This window comes from Rattus norvegicus, chromosome 10 (genome assembly GCF_021556685.1).
Source record: "Rattus norvegicus strain SHRSP/BbbUtx chromosome 10, alternate assembly SHRSP_T2T, whole genome shotgun sequence".
Taxonomy (NCBI): domain Eukaryota; kingdom Metazoa; phylum Chordata; class Mammalia; order Rodentia; family Muridae; genus Rattus; species Rattus norvegicus.
The window spans coordinates 67,252,664-67,272,162 of record NC_141543.1 but is presented as its reverse complement, the minus strand read 5'-3'; the positions used below and the strand labels follow the sequence as shown (position 1 = coordinate 67,272,162).

Sequence of the window (19,499 nt, the reverse complement as noted above, 5' to 3'; positions counted from 1 at the left end):
CAGAGGCTAAGGAGAACCGCAGTGAAGCCCACCTCTTTACAAAGTGTTTGCCAGATACTCAGGTAAATCCTTGAGTGTGAGGACTGAGGGGCAGTGTGGGAGCAGTGCCCTGCAGCTTGGAAGGCAAACAGGTCAGGTTTGGGAGGTCACTGTGGATCTGATCTCAGAGCTGGAGCCCCACCTTCCTGGACTCCAGGGTGTGTTGGAGGCTGGGCTGCTCCCCATGCAGCTGGCCATTTGCACCCTCTGTGCCTCAGGGCCCGATGTTTATTATACCTACCAGATTGTGAGGTGCCCGTGAAGAGCACTTAGTACAATTCCTGGTACTTGTGAAGCCATCAATAAATAACTGTGCCCTTCCTTAATGTGGGGTTGTACTGGGTTCCTAATGCTGCCAAAACAAATTGCCACAAACTTATGGCTAGAAACAGCCCTGATTTAGTTTCCTGCATAGCTTCTGGATGCTCTCAATAAATACATTTATTTCACCTTTTCCCTATACCCCTTGGCTACAGATCCCATTCTCTAGCCTCAAAACCAGCAATTTAGCCTTTACACCCCCTCCACCCTCCACCCTCCACCCCCACCACCGCCTCATTTTACATGTGACTACTAAGGGCCCACTTAGGTAATCCAGGAATCTCCTCAAATCCCATCACACCCAAGAGGTCCCTTAGTCATGTGGACATCTCTTGGGGGTGATTGTTATCTTTAGGGTGAGTTAACACCTCAGAGTTGGGGACAGCAGCCTTCAGCCATTTGTACCATTTAGGAAAAGGTGTGAAGAATACGCCTTTGGAAAGCCTTCGGGGACACGGATGGGCTTTCTCTATGGCTTGAGAGGTTTTGATGGCTTGATACACTTTTCTGACTCTCACTAAGGGTATGCATTTGATGCCTAGAAAGGAGCTGTTTGAGACAGTAGTGTATGCACAAGCTTAGGAAGAGTGTGGGAGGGGGAGGAAATCGCCCCAAATTTAAAGGGAAGGTGAGTTAGTGTTGAGGGACTTGGGGTGGACCCCAGCTCTGCCTCTTTTAAGTCCCATGTGTTTCTGTTGTATAAGAGAAAATACAGAACTCACTTCAGGGTGGGTGTCGGAGGGCCGGAAAACAAGCTTGGAAGTATGGAAAGGAGTTAAAAGCCGTTCTCGTTCTCGGCGAAGGTCGAGTGTGACCCAGATGGAGGCTTGTCTTGGGGAAGGACAGCGTGATGCAGTTGTTGCAAAGGCCTGAGGGACATCACTCACTAACCAGGCAGGTTACCTCAAGCCCATGCAGGTCTCAGGTGCTAAGGCTGGAGGAAGAAGTGACACTTTAGCTGTCCTGTTAAGAAGAAGAGGTGTCACTTAGCTGAGGGAAGATCGTAGAAGGCAGCACCAACAGGAGAACCTAGCTTCAGGGCTGAGTATGACTAGCTTTGTTGGAAAGGCAGGAATGGCCAGGCCTTGGCCCTAGGAGAGATTCGGGTATTTAGTAAGATATGCTGCAACCCGAGTTACAATTTGTAACCCTCCTTATTTATTTATCTTTGTCTGTTTCAATGTTTTCCTCTCCTACTAGGCCATAAACCAGGTGATGGCAGGGGCTGCTTGCTTCCTATTATAACCATAGGGGCCGCTGAGCATTCAGTAAACATTTGTTGAATGAATAGATTAGTGAACCTAACTTTCCTAATTGAATTTTGCAGTATTTATATTAAGTCCTTGACCAGAAGGTGTTCTCGGAAGATTGATTTTTACTTCAGGAGAGGGGAAGAATTCAGAGGTCAGTTAGGAGAACTTGGGCAGGAGGAATCGATCCAGGAGATAGTCAAGGAAGCTTCCAGACAAGGCAGAGGGTAGGGGGGACGGACTAAAGAACAGCCAGGAATAAATCTTGGGGATCCTGCTCAGTGAAAATCACATGCTTTTCACTGAAGGTAAAATTTTAATGCTTCCTCCGTGCCACTGTGCCAGTCGTTGGCATCCAGGCTTACACAGGGCATGATCCTCCACCACAGGGGAGCAGGAATTCAAGAGTGAGGGAAATCTAGCGTGAGTCCGTGCCTTACACCATGAGGAATGGCTGAGGTAAGCGTGGGCGGCCCACAGCTGACACCTGTTATGGTGTTGAGCCTCTAGGACAGGAAGACCTTAGCACAAGTGGCCACAAGGCCAGGGCTCCCATACCCATTTCCGCCCCATTCTCTCCAACCCCATCTCAGTTTATATATCACTTCATCTGTGTGCGTGTGTGTGTGGGGTGGGGGCTATCTGTCCTTAGCTGTTCTGTCCCACAAAACCAAACTCAACCTCAGTCATAAAAGAATGTCTTTATCCCCGCTTCCCTCTTTAGACCAGATGTAAAGCAGGTCCTTGCTGACCCTAGTTAATGTTACAGAGTTACTAAGTAGAAAATGGTTGAGAGCAGAAAGGCTGGCAGAGGATGAGCAAGATGACGAGAAACAACAAACAACAGGAGATGGTAGCAGGAATATGGGTGGCTGCTTTTTCTTGTACGTTTTACTGTTTTCCAAAATTTCTGTGATACAATATCTGGCATTAGGCAGAGCATGGAGGTTCATGAATACAATCTCAGCATTTGATTGGTTGAAGCAGGGTATTGCTGTGGGTTCCAGACCAGCTTGGGCTACAGAATGGGATTCTATGAAAACAGACAATGATGTTGATAAGATGGCTTTTTATCACCTTTGAACGTGTTGGTTAAAAGAAGAGAAAAAAAAAAAAGCAAAGAAATAGGCATCTTGAGCCGTGGCTCCCTTCTGACCCACTGCCTGCTTTTGGCTTGCTTTCTTGCAGGTGGAGGCAGGGAAGGGCCTGGAGATGAGGAAGCTAGTTCTCTCTGGGTTTCTGGCCAGTGAAGAGATCTACATTAACCAGTTGGAAGCTCTGTTACTGGTGAGTACCTGGGGTAGGGGTGTGGTAGCTCCCTGTCAGCCAATGTCCTGCTTTAAAACTGTTCTTGGGGTTGGAGAGGACCCATAGAGGGCAGACACCAGTGTTCCTCTGTTCACAACTAAGCATCTGGAGAACTGGGTCAGTCACTGCCTCATCTCTGTGACCGTACTGTGACAGGCGGGAAAAGACACACTGGTGTGGGAGGACAAGCACTCTCATCAGTGGCGATGACTGTGACGTTGTAGTGCGAGTTGATACAGTGCTACATACTGGTGGGCACCTTGCTACTTCCCAAGCTCTGCAGTGGGTAGCATGTATCAGTCAATCAAGCTGAGACCCTTTCGTCAACCTTGGTCCAAGTCCTTCCTCTTCCCCAGGAAAGGAGACCATTAGCACCATCCTGAAGGCTCTCTGTCGGAAAATGTGAGATGGAGGATGTCTGTTTTTAAAAGTGCAATAGCTCTGAAGTGTTAGACCAGCCCGAGCTCTCAGTAAAGACGAAGGTGGTGTTGCATGAATCAGATCGGGTAGTGACTATTAAAACATTCTCCAGAGATAAAAGCACCACACAGATGCGTTAGCCTTTGAAGAAAGTGCTTATTAGATGCGTCTGGGTATTATGCAGAGTGATTGTGTGGTGTAAAATTCTCTTCTCTGCGTGTTGTGCAGTCAGATGGCATAAAAAAAAACAAAACAAAACTGTTTTTTGGTGTTTTTTTGTTTTTTTTAAATCTGAGGCAGGAGGATCAACATGACTTTGAAGCCAGTATGGACTACATAGTGAATTTCAGGCCGGTCTGAAACCTTGTCTCAAAAAGCTAAACAGACAAACCAAGCAAAAGCCCCAGAGAATCAGAGATAAATGTAGATCGGTAGAGGATGGTCCACATAAGTAAGACACATGTTTATATGCTTGTCGTGAGATGGGATGTCATTCACGTCCCAGAGGCATTAACATTTATTACCCAAGGAGTGACTATTGAAATGTAAGCTGCTGTGAGGGGCACTGTGCTGAGCTCGGCTCAGCGTCCCCTTGGGAGTTTATTGGTAAGGCCAGTGATGATTTCCAAATAGGAGACAGTGGCAGACAGGAGTAGGACATAGTCTCACCCTGCTGTTAGTAGCAGGCCTAGTGCAGTGTTTCCAAATTGCACCTCAACCCCTTGCTGGGTTGTGAAAGTGTAGAGGTTTGAATCAGCGTTTCAAAATGAATTGAAAAAGATCATCAGTGTGCATCGTAAACAGTAAAGGTTAGGTGCTGTCAGAATGTGTGTATAGATAGTATACAGGGGCACTTGATCTTACCCCAGACGGGCTTTGAACTCACTGTGTAGCTGAGGCTGGCTTTGAACCCTGATCCTTTACCTCCACCTCTCAAGTGCTAAGGTTATACTAACATGCAGGCCCACTACATTATTTCTTAAATGTTTTGTGGATTCAGAAGCCACTGTTTTGCTAGATGTGAGAGTATGTGCTTGCAATCCAGGCACTCCGTAGGCTGAGGCTAGACAATCATGAGTTAGAGGCCAGCCTGAGCTGGATAATGAGACCTTGTTTCAAAACAAATAAGACCACTGTCTTAGAAAAGTTATGCGTAAGCTCTCCTCCAGTCCTTAGCTTTCTTATTTGAAGAGGATAAGTTGCCTCTCCCTTCAAGACCCATAACAGATGCCTGCAAAACCTTGGGTAGTATTGAATCCTAGATATGCTGTGTATTTTGTTAATGAGTACAAACTTATAGACAAGTTAGGCCCAATAAGATATTGGCAATAATGAATGAACACAAAAAAAGTCTTCTTTGATTTGTTCTTTTTTTTCGGAGCTGGGGACCGAACCCAGGGCCTTGTGCTTCCTAGGTAAGCGCTCTACCACTGAGCTAAATCCCCAGCCCCAAAAAAAGTCTTCTAGCAAAGCTACGTAGCACGTCCTCTGCCTCGAAGAGTGCAGACCACTGTTTTCAGAGCGTGGGTGACCACAGGCAACTGATGGTTGGTACCTCTTTCCCCTCTGGGTTGATCCTTTGGGACCTAGTACTGTAGAGCTACTAAAGATAAAAGGCAGACAGACCTGGGGTTGCTGTACCCAAGGCTGCATCACCAGTAGAGTGCAGATCTGAAAGGGACCAGATGCCTGGCTGAGAACCCCACTTGGCACCTTACCTTCATGTAGTGAGAAGACCTTGTCTCGTGCCTCACTTTTTCCATCTGCAGTCTGGGTTCACAAGTAGGACTCTGCATGGGACTGTAGTGAACTGTATACAGCTCCTGGGAAGGGCCTCAGTGTTAACTGTCATTGTTAATCTTTCCTACTGAGCTGAGCAGAGCTGAGGGCTCCTGTGTTCCTTTTGGTTTTGTTTTGAGCCAGGGGTCTTGCTGCCGTGTAGATCAGGCTGAGCCCAAGCTTGAAACTGCCTTCCTGCTTTTGCTCCTGCGTTCTAGGTGATGGTGGGTTTGAAAATCAGTGTCAAGTATAATGGAGTATGCCTGTAATCCTGGCACTTCAGAGGCTGCCGCAAGCTTTAAGCTTTTGTATCCTTGTCAGTACCCCTCCCCCAGATACCCTAAAGGAGGTGGGGGAGGAGGTACTCCTGAGTAGCGTGCCTCTCACGTTCCATTTCCTTCATCAGATGTTCTCATCTGGGCAGAGAGAGATTTAGGAGGTAGGACAGAGCTTCCCTGACATGCCTTCCTAAACAGCTCACTGTGCCATCTCACACCCCACCGCTCCCAACTTGTTCATTCTGGCCTCTCTGTGGAAGAGGGACAGGTGGGAAGAAGGTTTGTTGCTGGAAGGCCTAGGGAGGGAGTGGGGCTGGAGCCTCCCCAGCCTCTGGCTCAGAGGATAAAGCTCAAAGATAAGGGCTCAATCCCTCCACCAATCAGGAGGCCCCCCTTTTAGCCAGTGAGGAGCTCAGCTCTGCTTTTCTTGGGTGGTCTGGCTAAGAGGAGAAACTGTTTCCTTGCCCTTCTCTTTCCCTCCTCATAACAACAGATCCCTTATCCCCCAGGGAGTGACTTAAAAATGGAAATTGACTCTCAGTGCAAAGTGTCTCCTTTCCCCTCAGTACTTCCTGGTATGCAAAGGACTAGGCCTGTGTACTTAAGACTGTACACACTGGCAGAAACAACACACAGACAGGAAAGCCACATAGGGGCCTCTGTTCCCCGGCCAGCACCCAGGGGCCAGGTTTAGTAATCTTCTGGAAGTCTCTGTTCCTGGTAAGCTTCTGTAACTCCTCAGGTCCGAGAGCTCAGGTTTGGGGACCAGGGCTGTAAAAGAAAGAAGAGAAAAAACTGAATGGGTTGTAGTTCTGCACGTTGCCTAGAGTTCATCCCACCTTAGGGGTCATAGTTTTCCGTATGTAGCTAGTCCACTTGCCGCCTTCCCTTAGTCTTTCCTTTTGGCTGTTTCTATCGGAGTTCATAGTCCTAGGGCTTGCTTATTTATGTGATAGGCTAATTACACCTCCTCTGTGAGCTCCAAGAAGCAACCAAGGCTATGTCAGTAACCGTGCCTGGCAGGGCCAAGCCTTCAGGGGTAGGGCATGGAGGAAGTGGGCAGATTTCTTTCCCCTATTTCGAAAGGCTAGAGGACACAGCAGACATGACTATGTGAGGTCAGAACTGGCTAACTCCCATCTTCAAGTGAAGCCCCCAGGGTGGGAGTTGAGGGATTCTCTGTAAGAATTCTTTTGACAGCTTCTGTCTAATCCTCGTCATATAGCTTGACCAGGGAGGAGGACGGAGGTAGCTGATGTGCTAGCTCCCTGGTCCTAATAGCAATGTTGGGTCAACCTTTGAGCCTCTTTGGTCCAGAGGCCTGTATGAGAGTCTTCAGATAAAAATAACTTACTGAGGACCAGCCAGACCTTTCCCCTTCCCCACAGAGAATGGGAATGAGAGCAAAAGTCAGTCCTTCCTCTGGTGAGAAAGTTTCATGCGTCTAGTGCGAGGCTGGACCATGTGAGAGCGCTTTTCTTCCCCTTTCACAGACAGTGGGGAGTTTAGGAGGAAGCAGAGTTGTTGGGCCTGTCTAGGCGTAGGAGGTGGACAAGCATGTGCTTCCCCAGCAGTGGCTTCTGAGAAACCGTAGCCTTCCCGGGACTGTTCTGTTTCCTTTATTCCTTCCATCTGGGGACTGTGCCAAGGCACAGGATGAGTGGCTTTGAGGCTCCGTGGCAATTTGTACCTGTCCATTGGGTCTTGGATAGAAATGTTATGTCACGTCTGAAGGGAAGTCCCCTCTATCCTTCCACCTGGTCATGGGTGACACTGTGCCTGTCTCCTAGTTCCTCCTGCTCCCTTGCCTCTGCACTCATGCAGCTCTCCTGCTCAGACCTCACTGGCTTCAGAGGCCCCAGTACCTAAGCTTGTACCTCCTCCACAAAGCCTTTCTTTAGCTGCTCCAGTATATCCAACTTGGGAAATGTCCTGCCCCGTGCTAGCCACCAAATTGCTTGGTTCGTTTCAGTCCATTTTTCAAATAGAGTCTAATGTTCACAAGAAAGGAGATTATAGATCACCAAAATGATCTCCTGCATGCTGGACTTCTGTCACTCATGGCTCTGCACAATGCTGGGTCATTGCAGGGCCAGTCATGCTGTCAAAGCCGTACTCTTCTCTGCATAAACACACTCCCATGCTCCATCCAGCTCTGGTCAGCCCGCCCCCTCCTGTGTATGTACACTGTCCATAGGCTTGATGGCCTTCAGCCCTTGTCTCTCACCAAGCCTGGTTCTAACTCCAGTTCAGTCACCAAGGAAATCTTGATGAGTACAATTCCCTCTGGTCCCATATTTCTATCTCAGAGTAAGGGTCCCTCCCCTCTTTGGAGCAGCCATCTTACCACCCTGCCTTAGGTGGTCCCCTCTTCATTTTCTTTATTGCACTTACTGGTGTGTATAATTTCATGTCGGATCATTTTTCCTTTGTCTCCTCTACTACACTGGAAACCCCATGAGGACTGGGATTGTATATGTTCCAGGCACACCACTGGGTGCTGGGGGTTGGTCTTATGCTTTGCACTTGGTTCATTATTCACAGGATGAATAATAATATTGACTGTCTTCTAGATGCCAAAGTATGTACTAGAAACTTTATTATTTTTTAAAGATGTATTTACTATCTTTATCCATACCTGCATGAGTTTATGCGCACTGCAGGCATGCATAAACTAGAGGCAAGAGGAAGGCATCAGATCCTCTGGAACTGGAGTTACAGGTGGTTATGAGCCACCATGTGGGCGCTGAGGACTGATCAGGAAGCAGTCTTAACTACTAAGTCATCTCTCCAGCCCCAAGATACTTTATGTAATGTGTGACTTTTGAGATTTGATCTTCCTATTGGTTCTTTTTTTTTTTTTTTTTTTTGGTTCTTTTTTTCGGAGCTGGGGACTGAACCCAGGGCCTTGCGCTTCCTAGGTAAGCGCTCTACCACTGAGCTAAATCCCCAGCCCCCTTCCTATTGGTTCTTTTTTTTTTTTTTTTTTTTTTTTTAAAGATTTATTCATTTATTATATATGAGTACACTGTAGCTGTCTTCAGACACATCAGAAGAGGGCATCAGATCTCTTTACAGATGGTTGTGAGCCACCATGTGGTTGCTGGGAATTGAACTCAGGACCTCTGGAAGAACAGTCGGTGCTCTTAACCACTGAGCCATCTCTCCAGCCCCCCCTATTGGTTCTTTTGAGAAGGTAATACCACCTCAGCCCCACACATGAGCCTACTAGTGAAGTGATAATATACCCAGAAATGGGGAGGGACTTGCTCCCGACTAGTAAATGGCAGAGTTTGGCTCCAGCTCACGCTGCCTGGCCTGACCCAGATTGAATCCGATCCTGTTTTTTAGCAAGGACTTGGTACTAAAGGTTACTTGGTTCTAGTGCCAAGAGGGTCAGTGGGTCTTCTTGTGTAGACTGTGGAGGATGAAGAAAGTCAACAGTCGGACATTGTCTGGAAGTATGAGACTTCCTTTTGTGGACAGATTTGGACTTAGCCACTGTCAGAAGGAAGATGGAGTGCAGTTGGGCTGGAAGGCTGGCTTCTGCGACCAACCCAGGCTGGCTGTCATAGCAAAGAAGGAGCCAGAGGTAGCTCTGTTTCCCTTGGTGTAGGTGATCCTGCAGCCCAGCACCTCAGCTGTTGGCTCCCCCACTCTTTCCTCGAATGATTCTCTTGTTAGATGGGTCATCCTGAGTCGCTGATAGCTCAGATGAGTCCATGCTGACTCTTATCACCTCACTGCTCCCAGGTCTGCAGGGAAACAGAGGCTATTGGAGAACCCTTTCCACACTGCCTTCAAGTAAAAGAATAGTAATCATATCTAATGTAGGCTGCTCTCCTTTGGGTATGTGTGTCCTCCCTGTCCATATATGTCTATACCCTGTCTCCTGCTAGGCCATTGCAATATAGTTTAGCATCTTCTGAGAGTTTTTCTGATAAATTAATGCTTGTTATTGTATGTGACTTGTTTCTGTGATTTTGTTCTCTTTTTTTGTTTGTTTGTTTGCTTGTTTGTCTTTTTGTTTTGTTTTTGAGACAGGATCTCTCCATATCTCCCTGGCTGTTCTGGAACTCACTATACAGACCAGGATGGACTCAAACTCACAGAAATCCCCCTGCCTCTGCCTCAAAAGTGTTGGGTTTAAAGGTGTGCACCACCACACTCAGCTATTTACGTTAATTTATTTGTGCGTTCACTTTTAAACATTTGAGATGGGGTTCCTTTTTGTCTTCCTGGTTGTTACGAACACCAGGGTTAAACAGTCCTCTTGCCTCAGCCTCTTCAGCAGCTGGAACCACAGGCATGCACTGGGTGCTCAGCCTCTTTGTGGGTGATTTAGAAAATAACGAGGGTTCTTTCTAAAGAGAATTAACCCAAGCCCTATTACCCCAGCAGTGCTTAGGCTGGTGCTGATCTTCCACTGGCGGGCCCTGGTGATCTTGGTATAGATGAGCAAAGATGACTGGTTGCTTTCATTTTCATATCAACAGGCATTGAGAAAGAGTCTTGAGACTAAAACCACACTCAGTGGGAAAGATCATCATGCTCGCTTAGTAATGTCTGCCACAGATGTGGGAAGTAAGAGGGTGGCATGGGGTATGTGTGTGTGTGTGTGTGTGTGTGTGTGTGTGTGTGTGTGCGCGCGCGCGCGCGCTCAAGTGTGTGCCTTCTTCTCCCTTACCACGTGACAGGAACTGAGGTATCAGTGAATCTGAGCTAGTATTGTTTTCCTTTTGAGGCTGGCTCTCGCTATGTTGCCCAGGCTGACCTGCAATACTCCTGCCTCAGCCTCTGGAGTGCTACCAGTACAGACCTGGCTTGAGCTAGTCTTGAGTCTCTTTTTGGTTTTACCTCCTGAGAACTGCCTTCTCTTTCTCACAAGGAAACAGCTGAGGAGCTGGCCTCCCAGACAACACTCTCTCCCGCTAAAGCATGACGAAGAGGCTTATGACTGGGGCATGAGGTCATTGTGGAAGAGACTAGGGACCTGTTAAACAGACCGGTGAACACATATGATCCAAGGGATGTGATCTAAGGTTGGGGAAGGGATGTGCTGTGGCAGATGGCTGCTGTCAGGTTCCCTGTCTCTGAAGATGGCTTGTTGGGACCCGTGATAACAGCTCTGAGAAATCATGTTTCAGGTGCCCTGCCTTCAGAGGCCCTGTCTAGGCAGGACTTGGGCGTCACTGCATGTTAATCGGTGTCACAATCTGCCCGGGACCTGCCAACACTCTGGTTCATTCATCACCACCTTTGCACTTTGTTCCTCTTCCTCTTTAGCCCATGAAGCCCCTGAAGGCCACAGCCACCACCTCCCAGCCTGTGCTCACCATCCAGCAGATCGAGACCATCTTCTACAAGATCCAGGACATCTACGAGATCCACAAGGAGTTCTACGACAACCTCTGCCCCAAGGTGCAGCAGTGGGACAGCCAGGTCACCATGGGCCATCTTTTCCAGAAACTGGTGAGTCTCCCATGAGAGCATATCTCCATGACAGACCAGCGTTAGAACTGGTCACTCTAGCCCTCTCAAGGCTTGAGTCATCTCCAAGCCCTGCGAGGCCAGTCTGTGGCTGAGTTCTTTGGGGCAACTGGATTTGGATCCTCAACCCCAGCTCCATCCTAGTGGAGCCGTGAAAGTGTTTCTAGGGATAGCAGTGGAGCCAGGTTCTGTGTGTGTGTCTGGAAAATGCTGCCTTTCCACGGGGTCCTCTGAGCACTGGAACGGAGCTTCCTCTGCCAGGATGCGGGTCTCTGTGTCACTCCAAGAAGAGTGTGACAGGCTGCAGGAGGATGATGCTTGCCTGATGTCTTGGGAGGCCATTGCATCCCAGTGTTGCCCTTACAAAATGAAGCAGTTGCACAGCTGTGGTCCTAACTAATGGTTGGTTCCAGAGCAGAGCGCACCAGCAGCTGGCATTACCTGCTACTGCTCACAGGAGAAGAGCACAGGCTTGATGTTGAAGATGTTCACAGAAGTCCTCTTGTTGCCAAGGCTTCTATGACACCCTCTCCCTTAGTTCTGTCTGAGACCTCTAAGACCAAGGCACTTCCTGACCTCTGTAGACCATGGCTTTATCTACATAAGATGGCCTTCCCCATCTACCGGCTTCTCTCCGTCAGTTCCCAAGTTGGAATGACCTCAGAAAAGCCTTTCCAAGCCCCGTGTTTGTCCCTCACGAACACTTATTTAAAAAAGCACCTGTCTTCCCCATCCTCACTGCCCACCCCCAACCCCGCCCCAATGTATAAACTCTGGAACAGTTTGTATTTTCTTCTCATTAGACTCCCAGAACTACCCAACTGGTGGATGAGTGGATATTCAAATGGATGGATAGACCTTGGTTGGGGCTGGAGAGAACTTGAGTGTTAAAGGATATATCTGTGTCCTGACAGCCATGTTTTTAAGGCCACAAGTGTTGTGGGGACAAGCATAACCGGAGCCAGGTCAGAGCTGGGTTTGAATCCCGGCTTTGCCACGATGGTGCTGTGATAGCTTACACTCCTGTTCTCAGCTTCCGCCCTTGAAGAGGGTCACCAGTAGCCAATGGATCATTGCAGGAGTGAGTCAGTGCCTGAAAACACCTGCTGCTGCTGCTGCTCTTCTCATTACTGCTGTTTTAGGAAGAGGTACTCACGAGGCATTGTTTCCCAGAATTCTGGTAGTAGGGGACCCAGCTGCTTCCCCTGGTGCAGAGATGGTAAACAGCCAGTGATCTTTCCCTGTCCACAGAAGTCTGCGATGATTGACATGGGGGCCGCCTCTACTCGACCCTCACAGATACAGAACCCAAGTCTGGTGAGAGGGCAGATAAGCAGAGCAGAATGGAAGGGCTCTCCGGTTTGGTATTTCTGTGGCTTTTGGTGCAGGATCTCTATAACCCAGACCGACCTTGAACTCGAAGCAATTCTTCTGCCTCAGCCTCCCAAGTGCTGGGATTACAAGAATGAGCCTACATAGTTTTATCAGTTCGTCTGTATCATTCTGACTCAGAGTCCCCTTGGTCTCGATCCACCAGTCTGGTTAGGAATTTGCTTCCCAACCCCCCTTCTTCCCAGCATCATGAGCTGCAGTCTGCCACTCTGAGGCTGCCTGCTCTGTGAGGAGCCAGGGCAAGCCAGGCATCTGGAGGCAGTTTATTTCGGCTGAAGTCTCTGGGTATTTGATTATCCATTACCAAGAGAGGGGAATTAGCATCTCTGCTGTTTGTTTTATGAGATCATTCCAGTGCCAAACTCCTGTTTCCAAGCAACCTGCGCTTCCCAGTTAATGACCCTGGCAGACTGGGCCCCTGGCCTTCCAGCCTCAGGTAACCATGGAGATGAAAGTACCTGGCATGACCCATGACCACTGCACACAGGTGGCTTCTGGGTCACAAGAGGGTAGCAACCCAGGTATCCATGCTTTGTCTTTCTCGTGGTGATAGAGGAGGCTACGACGACGACAGGTGGGGTGTAGGTCAGCTGCTTGAGTGTTTGCCCAGCTTGAGAAAGCCCTGAGTTCAATCTCTTGCTCTAAATAAAACTGGGTGTGGTTAGCCGCACCTGTGATCCTAGCACTTTGGAAGCGAAAGGCAGGAGGATCAGAAGTTCATGCTTGGCTAGATAGTGAGTTTGAGGCCAGGCCGGGATACAGGAGACCCTGTCTCAAAGAGAAAAGATAAAGAAGTCATGAGAATAGAGGGCACCAGAGCCCTTCCTGGAAGACTGTGATTTGTGCTGGTTTAGGAAGTGTCTGGGACATCTCTGTGCCTTAAGGAACTTATGGATAAGGCTCCCCTGGAGGGAAACGCACTTAGACCCTCTGCCCCTTCCTTCCCAGGAGCTTTTCCTTCTGATACTGCACTGATACTGCACTGCTTGGCCCTTTCTTCTCCACCCTCCTCTCTGACTTCCCTGTCCCTAAGGGCAGCCTCACCAGCTTCTGTCTCCTCCCTGGGTGGCTCCAGGGACCTGCCCCTGGCCTCTGCCCAGCCTTTCTGAAGGAACAAGGGTTCTTCAGGGAACCAATTGATCTTAAGGGGGGCACAGGAGCAGTGTACTTTGCTAGCACCTTTGTTGGAAGGAGAGGCCCCCAAGGAAGCCTGAAGCAGCTGTGTGGTGTTGCTATTTCACTGGGAAAAAATTTAAAGCAGGAAATCAAGAGGATAATGTAGTAGACAACTGTCTGTAGCTCTCAGCGTAACAGATGAGGGTCGTGAGAGAAATACCAAACCTCCTTTTCTCCATTATTTTTCTACTTCATCCTTCTTCCTCCTCCCCCTCCATCTCTCTTATAAAATCCGTCGTCATCATCATCATCTTCATCTTCATCATCACCATCTTCATCAGCTGTGCGTATGCAGGGTGTATATGGGTGAGCTGGGATGGGTGTATAAAATCCGCCGTCTCGTTCCACCGTTACATGGACTCTGAGGATCAAATTCGGGTTACCTGGCTTGTGTGTGTGGCAAGCACCTTTGCTTGATGAGTCAGTCATCTTGCCAGCCCCTCCCCTAGTTAGACTTTCTAATTAAAAAAAAAAAAAGTAAGTTTTAGCCAGGAGCCTGAGCCAGGAGAATTATAAGTTCAAGGCCAGACTGGGTAACTCAGTGAGACCTTGTCTCAAAATGGAAAGTAAAAGAAGGAGCCAGGCGTAGACCTGGTGGTGCACATCTGTTAATGCCAGCACTTGGGAGGTGGGGACAGAAAGATCAGGAGTTCAAAGTCATCTCTGGCTACATAGGGAATTTGGGACTAGCCTGGGCTACATGAGACCCTATCTCATAAGCAATAAACAAAACAAAACCCACTCCTGTCCCCTTTTCTCTTGGAGCCTCGCGGTAGGAGTTCGATGTGGGGCCGCATAGTATGCAGTTTGTATTTTTGATATTCTCAAGGCACTGAATGCACTCTTAAAATGTGCAAGTGTGTATATGTATACACTTTACAGTCTGGCCACAGTTTTTGCACCGATACATGTGTCCATTCATCCGAACTGTGTTTGTCCGAGTTCCTGTGCTTGAAAAACATTTCGTTCACCTCTTTTACTGTGGGGAAGAAATTGAGGACTATGAGACAGTGTCCTAGCTCAGATCTCCTTGGGTACAGGCACATCCAGGTTTTTCAAGAGCAGCACTAGCCAGTGGAAATAGGTTGTGAGCCACATATAATTTTCGATTATTTCATTAATTATTAATGTGTATGGGAGAGTGTAGATGGTGGGGTGCGGCCATGGTGCATGTATAGAGGTCAGAGGGCAACTTTCAGGAGTTGATTCTCTCTTACTTTGGGTTCAGGAACTGAACTCAATGCAGTAATCTATTTTACCCGTTGAACTGTCTCGCTGTATGTATGTATGTATGTATGTATGTATGTGTATATATAAATAAAATTTGAAATGTCCTAGTAACTACGTTTGTTTATTTTTTTTAAAACAGTGCTGGAGTTTGAACCCAGGGCCTCACACACACAGGCAAACTCCAGCACTGAGCTGTGTTCCCAATCAGGAACCACAGTTTTTAAAAGTAAAAATAACCAATTGTGGTGATGTGGTCGCTTCTCATGCCCAGCACTCTGGGTTTGATCTCCAGGAGCCCAGAAAAACAAATACAAGGTGTGTGTGGCGGTGCCTGCTTGTTCCCCTAGCTACCAGGAAGACTAAGCAGAAGGATCCCTGGAACCCAGCATTTGAGGCTCTCTGGGCAGTACTGTAAAACCAGAGAGAAAGGGAGCGGGGCACACAGACATGCAGAGCTGCTGAGGTGACTCAGTGGCTAATAGCTGACAGCCCGAGTTCAAGCCCTGGATGACATGATGGTAGATCTGACTGACTCCTGATTATTTTATGTGCATGAGCGTCTGCCTGAGTATATGTTTGTGCACCACACATCTGTCAGCTGAAGCTAGAAGAGGGTTTTAGATCCTCTGGGATTGGAGTCAAAGCCAGTTATGAGCCGCAATGTGGGTGCTAGCCTGGGTCCAGCAGCCAGTGTTCTTAACTACTGAACTGCCCCCGAAAGTTGTCTTCTGACCTGCCTGCTGCAGCACGGGGGTACTTAAACAGCCTGCCATCATATGCATACAGACAACACAATGTTTTAAAGGATTGGGGTGATGGCTGAACAGTTAAGAGTGCTTCCTGCTCATGTAGAGGACTCAGATTTGATTTCCAGTACCCATGTTATGTGGCTTACAACTGCCTATAACATGGTACATAGACATACATGCAGGTAAAACATCCACACATATAAAATTAAATAAATTAAAAAATAATTGCTGGGGAAGCTAGGTATGGTGGTGTGCACTGTAATTAGGACTTAGAAGGTAGAAGCAAGTGGATCAGGAGTTCAAGGACATCTTCAGCTACATAGCAAGTCTGAAGTCAGCCTGGACTACACGAAACCTGTTTCAAAAAGAAAATGAAAAAAATTATTATATGCAGGGGATAATTTATGTCCTCCTTTTTTATGCTGGTCTTTGGAATCCAATGTGGATTTGTTGTTGTTTTGTCTGTCTGTCTGTCTGTCTGTCTGTCTGTCTGTCTGTCTGTCTGTCTGTCTTGTTGAACCAGGTTCTCACTGTGTGTTCCTGGCTGGGGAAGTGGGTATATAAACCATATTGGCCTTGAGACCCATCTGCCTCTGCTCCTGGTGTGGAGTTTATACAGGTGACATATGTCAGCTTGCAGTGGTCACATTGTACATGTTTAGTGTTCGTATGTGACTCGTGGTCACTTTATTAGACAACATGATGTTGTGGTTTGTGTTAATGGTGGATTTGCCAAGCCATAGGCTGAAGTTGTGTCTATGGTCAGTTTGATTCGTTATTGATAAGTTAATTGTATTGACTTACACTATAGTCTGAGGGCTCGCACCAAAGCTCAGTGCCATTAGACCCTAAATTTTGACTCTTCAGATGGACAGATGGACGTGGCATCACACTTTATAGCTTTAATTTGTATGCCTACTCTTGGTTCTCTCAGGAGGAAATACTTTTACACAGCCCAGAGAAAGCTTGCCATAAATACTGAGGTAATTAAGTTAGCAAGCCTCAGTTTTCCTTTTAGAAGAAAGGGTGATAGACCCATCCTTGTGTCCTAGGGGCAGCGAGGCTTTTGCCTGTCGGGGCAAGTGTTAGGGTCCATTAGGTGGCATTAGGTGTATGGTGAGGCAAGGGTTCTGGCTCCTTGGTGACTGAGAAGGTGGGGATAGGACCTTAGGGACTCAGTATGGAGAAGGGGCTGAGCAAGTTATTTGTGCCCACCCTGCTGCTTTGTCTCCCTTGCTCTGTTTAATTACACGATGCAGAAAGCACCAAAAGGCTTCAAACCCTGGGAGACCTTGGTGGTGCTAAAGGGAAAACTAACAAAACACACACACACACACAAAAACCAACAGTACATAAAACCAGGTGTTGGGATAAGTTGAATTTCTGGCATGCAAACAAAGCCTGCCCTGCCCTCCCCATTCCCAGTACCACCTTGTTACCCTTATTGGCTGAGCCAGTTTCCATGGAAACTGTCAAGTTCAAAGGGATACTGTAATATGTTCATCTCTGCCTTTCCCTTGGTTTCCAGCGGGTCCTTTGGGGCTGAGTTAGAAGTTCTGAGTGCTAAGGGGGCTCCAGGAGCTTGGGGTAAGCTTTCAGCAGTTCACTAACCCTCTGTCCATCCCACTCTCACCCCCTACTCCTCGTCTGTCTCCTCCCTGCAGGCCAGTCAGCTTGGCGTGTACAAAGCATTTGTGGACAACTATAAAGTCGCCCTGGAGACAGCTGAGAAGTGCAGCCAGTCCAACAACCAGTTCCAGAAGATCTCTGAGGTACGCAGTTCTCCCCACAGCCACCCCATCCACCCTGGGCTCTGCTAACAGGGTGAGAAGCCTCTAAGTCTGGGCACCGCCTCCCTTTCTTGCCCCAGGGAAGCCATTCACCACAATAATGCCCTGCCTGACATTTGCTTTCTTGCAACTGACATTTTTCCTCTTAATATAAGAATATCGATTGGCTTGACTTATTTTTTCAGATTAGAAAGTGGAACGGAGGAGGGGAAAAAATAAGGGGGTGGGGGGGACAACATTCCCTGTGACTTTCCCAAGTGACTTCCTGACCTTTGGCCTTTGTTTGTTTCCTCTCCTGAGGAACGAGCTGTTTGGACCTGCCCAGCTAATCTCAGAACTTGGTGGGGGTGAGGTGGAAAGATGATGGTCCTGCAGTGAAAAGCTCCCACCGTCCTTCTCAAGACCTAAGCTGGGTTCCTGGCACCCAAGTTGAGTGACCGCTGGTCATCCCAGCTACAGATCTGATCCTTTGGCCTCCTCAGTCCTGTAGTTATGTGGACGTATGCACACACAGTTATACACGTATATAACTTTAAAAAAATTGCAGTATTTAATATGCAAATGTCCAGGCCCCTCCATTCTTGGAGAGCTCATTCCTTTTCTCCCTGAGCATCACCCACCCTCACCCCCTCCATCCCCGCTCCCCTATCCACACACCCCCACCCCTACTACCCCATCTCACTCTCTCACTCTGTGCAGCTCAGGCCAGTCTTCCTTCCTCAGTTTCCTGAGTTCTGGGATTATAGGTGTGTGCCCTGATGACCCGGATCTTCTGGTTCAAGAGGGGAGGGTGGGTCAGAAGCAGGAGTTTATATTCTGACAAGCTCTTGATTTACTGTCAGAAAGGGAAGTGTGAGGAACTCTGGACTAAGTAGTTTTGAAAGGTGGATACTAAGCATGTGAGACTGCAGTCTCACGGAGTCAGCCGGGCTCAGTTAAGAACAGAAGTCCTAAAAAGAACAAAAAAAAAAAAAAAAAAGAACAAAAAGAACAGAAGTCCTAGACCCCTTTGGCCAGGAACATGCCTGCCCCCGCTCCGCCTTCCCCTCCTGCACATGCACTGCAGAGGTATGAAATCACCTGCCATTGGCCCTTCCTGTGTTGCTCTTGTTGTTTCATTTTGTTTTTGAGACGAGGTCTTACCGTGTATTCTTGGCTGGGAACTTACTATTTAGCCCAGGCTGGCCTCCTGCCTCTGCCTCCTGGGTGCTAGGGTTATAGGTGTGCATCTCCATGCCCAACTTGGCTCTGGCGCCTCTATCCAGGAAGTGGCAGGGAGAGGCTGGTAGTCAAGGATCCTTTCAGTTCAGCTCATTCTGTATCCAGCAGCTCCTGTGACACTGGCAAGCCACTAGCTTTGGAGGCAGCACCTGTTCAAGCTCAGGACAAGAGAGCCTTAGAGGGAGCTAGGGGTAGGGGGTACTTCTGTAGTTTTGGAAGTCCTGCCTTGAAGAACCCCTCTCCCTTGCTTTGGTGCCAGAAAAGGGAAATGCATAATTCCTCAACTGCTGGGACTCCAAGTCATACCTAAGCTGCAGTCAGGCTAGAGATCGCACAGCAGATTGGCAGGTGGGGATGAAAATGTGATTATGAGTGCCTCTTAATGCCAGTACTCGGGGTGCAGAGGCAAGCGGGTCTCTGTGAGTTCAAGGCCGCCTGGTCTATATAGCCACTTCTAGGCTAGCCAGTGCTGTGTGTGTGTGTGTGTGTGTGTGTGTGTGTGTGTGTGTGTGTGTATATACATACACACATACAACACACACACACATATACACATACATACATACACACACAACACACACACATATATATACATACACATATATACATACACACACACATATATATACGTATACACACACACATACACACACACACACACACATATAGAGAGAGAGAGCCTGTCTTAGAGAGGGGGGAAGAAGGGAGGAACAGAGAAAGGAAGAGAGAAGAGAGAGTGTGTGTGCCTAAATAGATAAATAAAAGTAAAATTTAAAAAGAAAAAGGGAAACCGTGACAGTGTGATTATCAGAAAGCGCAGACCGGAACATGAAGGTTTGGTGTACAGGCACATGAAACTAGTGCTTCATCTCTGGAAGCACGCGCGCGTTCTGATCGGTTTCTAGAAGGACGGGAAGAACAGAGAGAAGGCTTGTGTCTGCTTCTTCTGTCAAACCCCTGGATCAGATGGCTGTGGCACCCTGTGGGAGGACGGGACAAGGGTGGGGACGTCCCTCTTAGTAAAGTCATGAGTCTGGAGAATTGGTGCTTCCTCTT

At 48.0% G+C, this 19,499-nt stretch overlaps 1 protein-coding gene across 7 annotated transcripts in view; it reads left to right on the top strand.

The window, feature by feature from the left end:
- Abr (ABR activator of RhoGEF and GTPase) overlaps nt 1–19,499 on the top strand; it is a 199,111-nt gene that overhangs the window by 126,793 nt on the left and 52,819 nt on the right. For all 7 annotated transcript variants that reach the window (XM_087570573.1, XM_087570574.1, XM_087570578.1 and 4 more), the window contains 3 exon segments: nt 2,799–2,897; nt 10,682–10,867; nt 17,097–17,204. In XM_087570573.1, the coding sequence (XP_087426699.1) occupies nt 2,799–2,897; nt 10,682–10,867; nt 17,097–17,204 (393 nt within the window).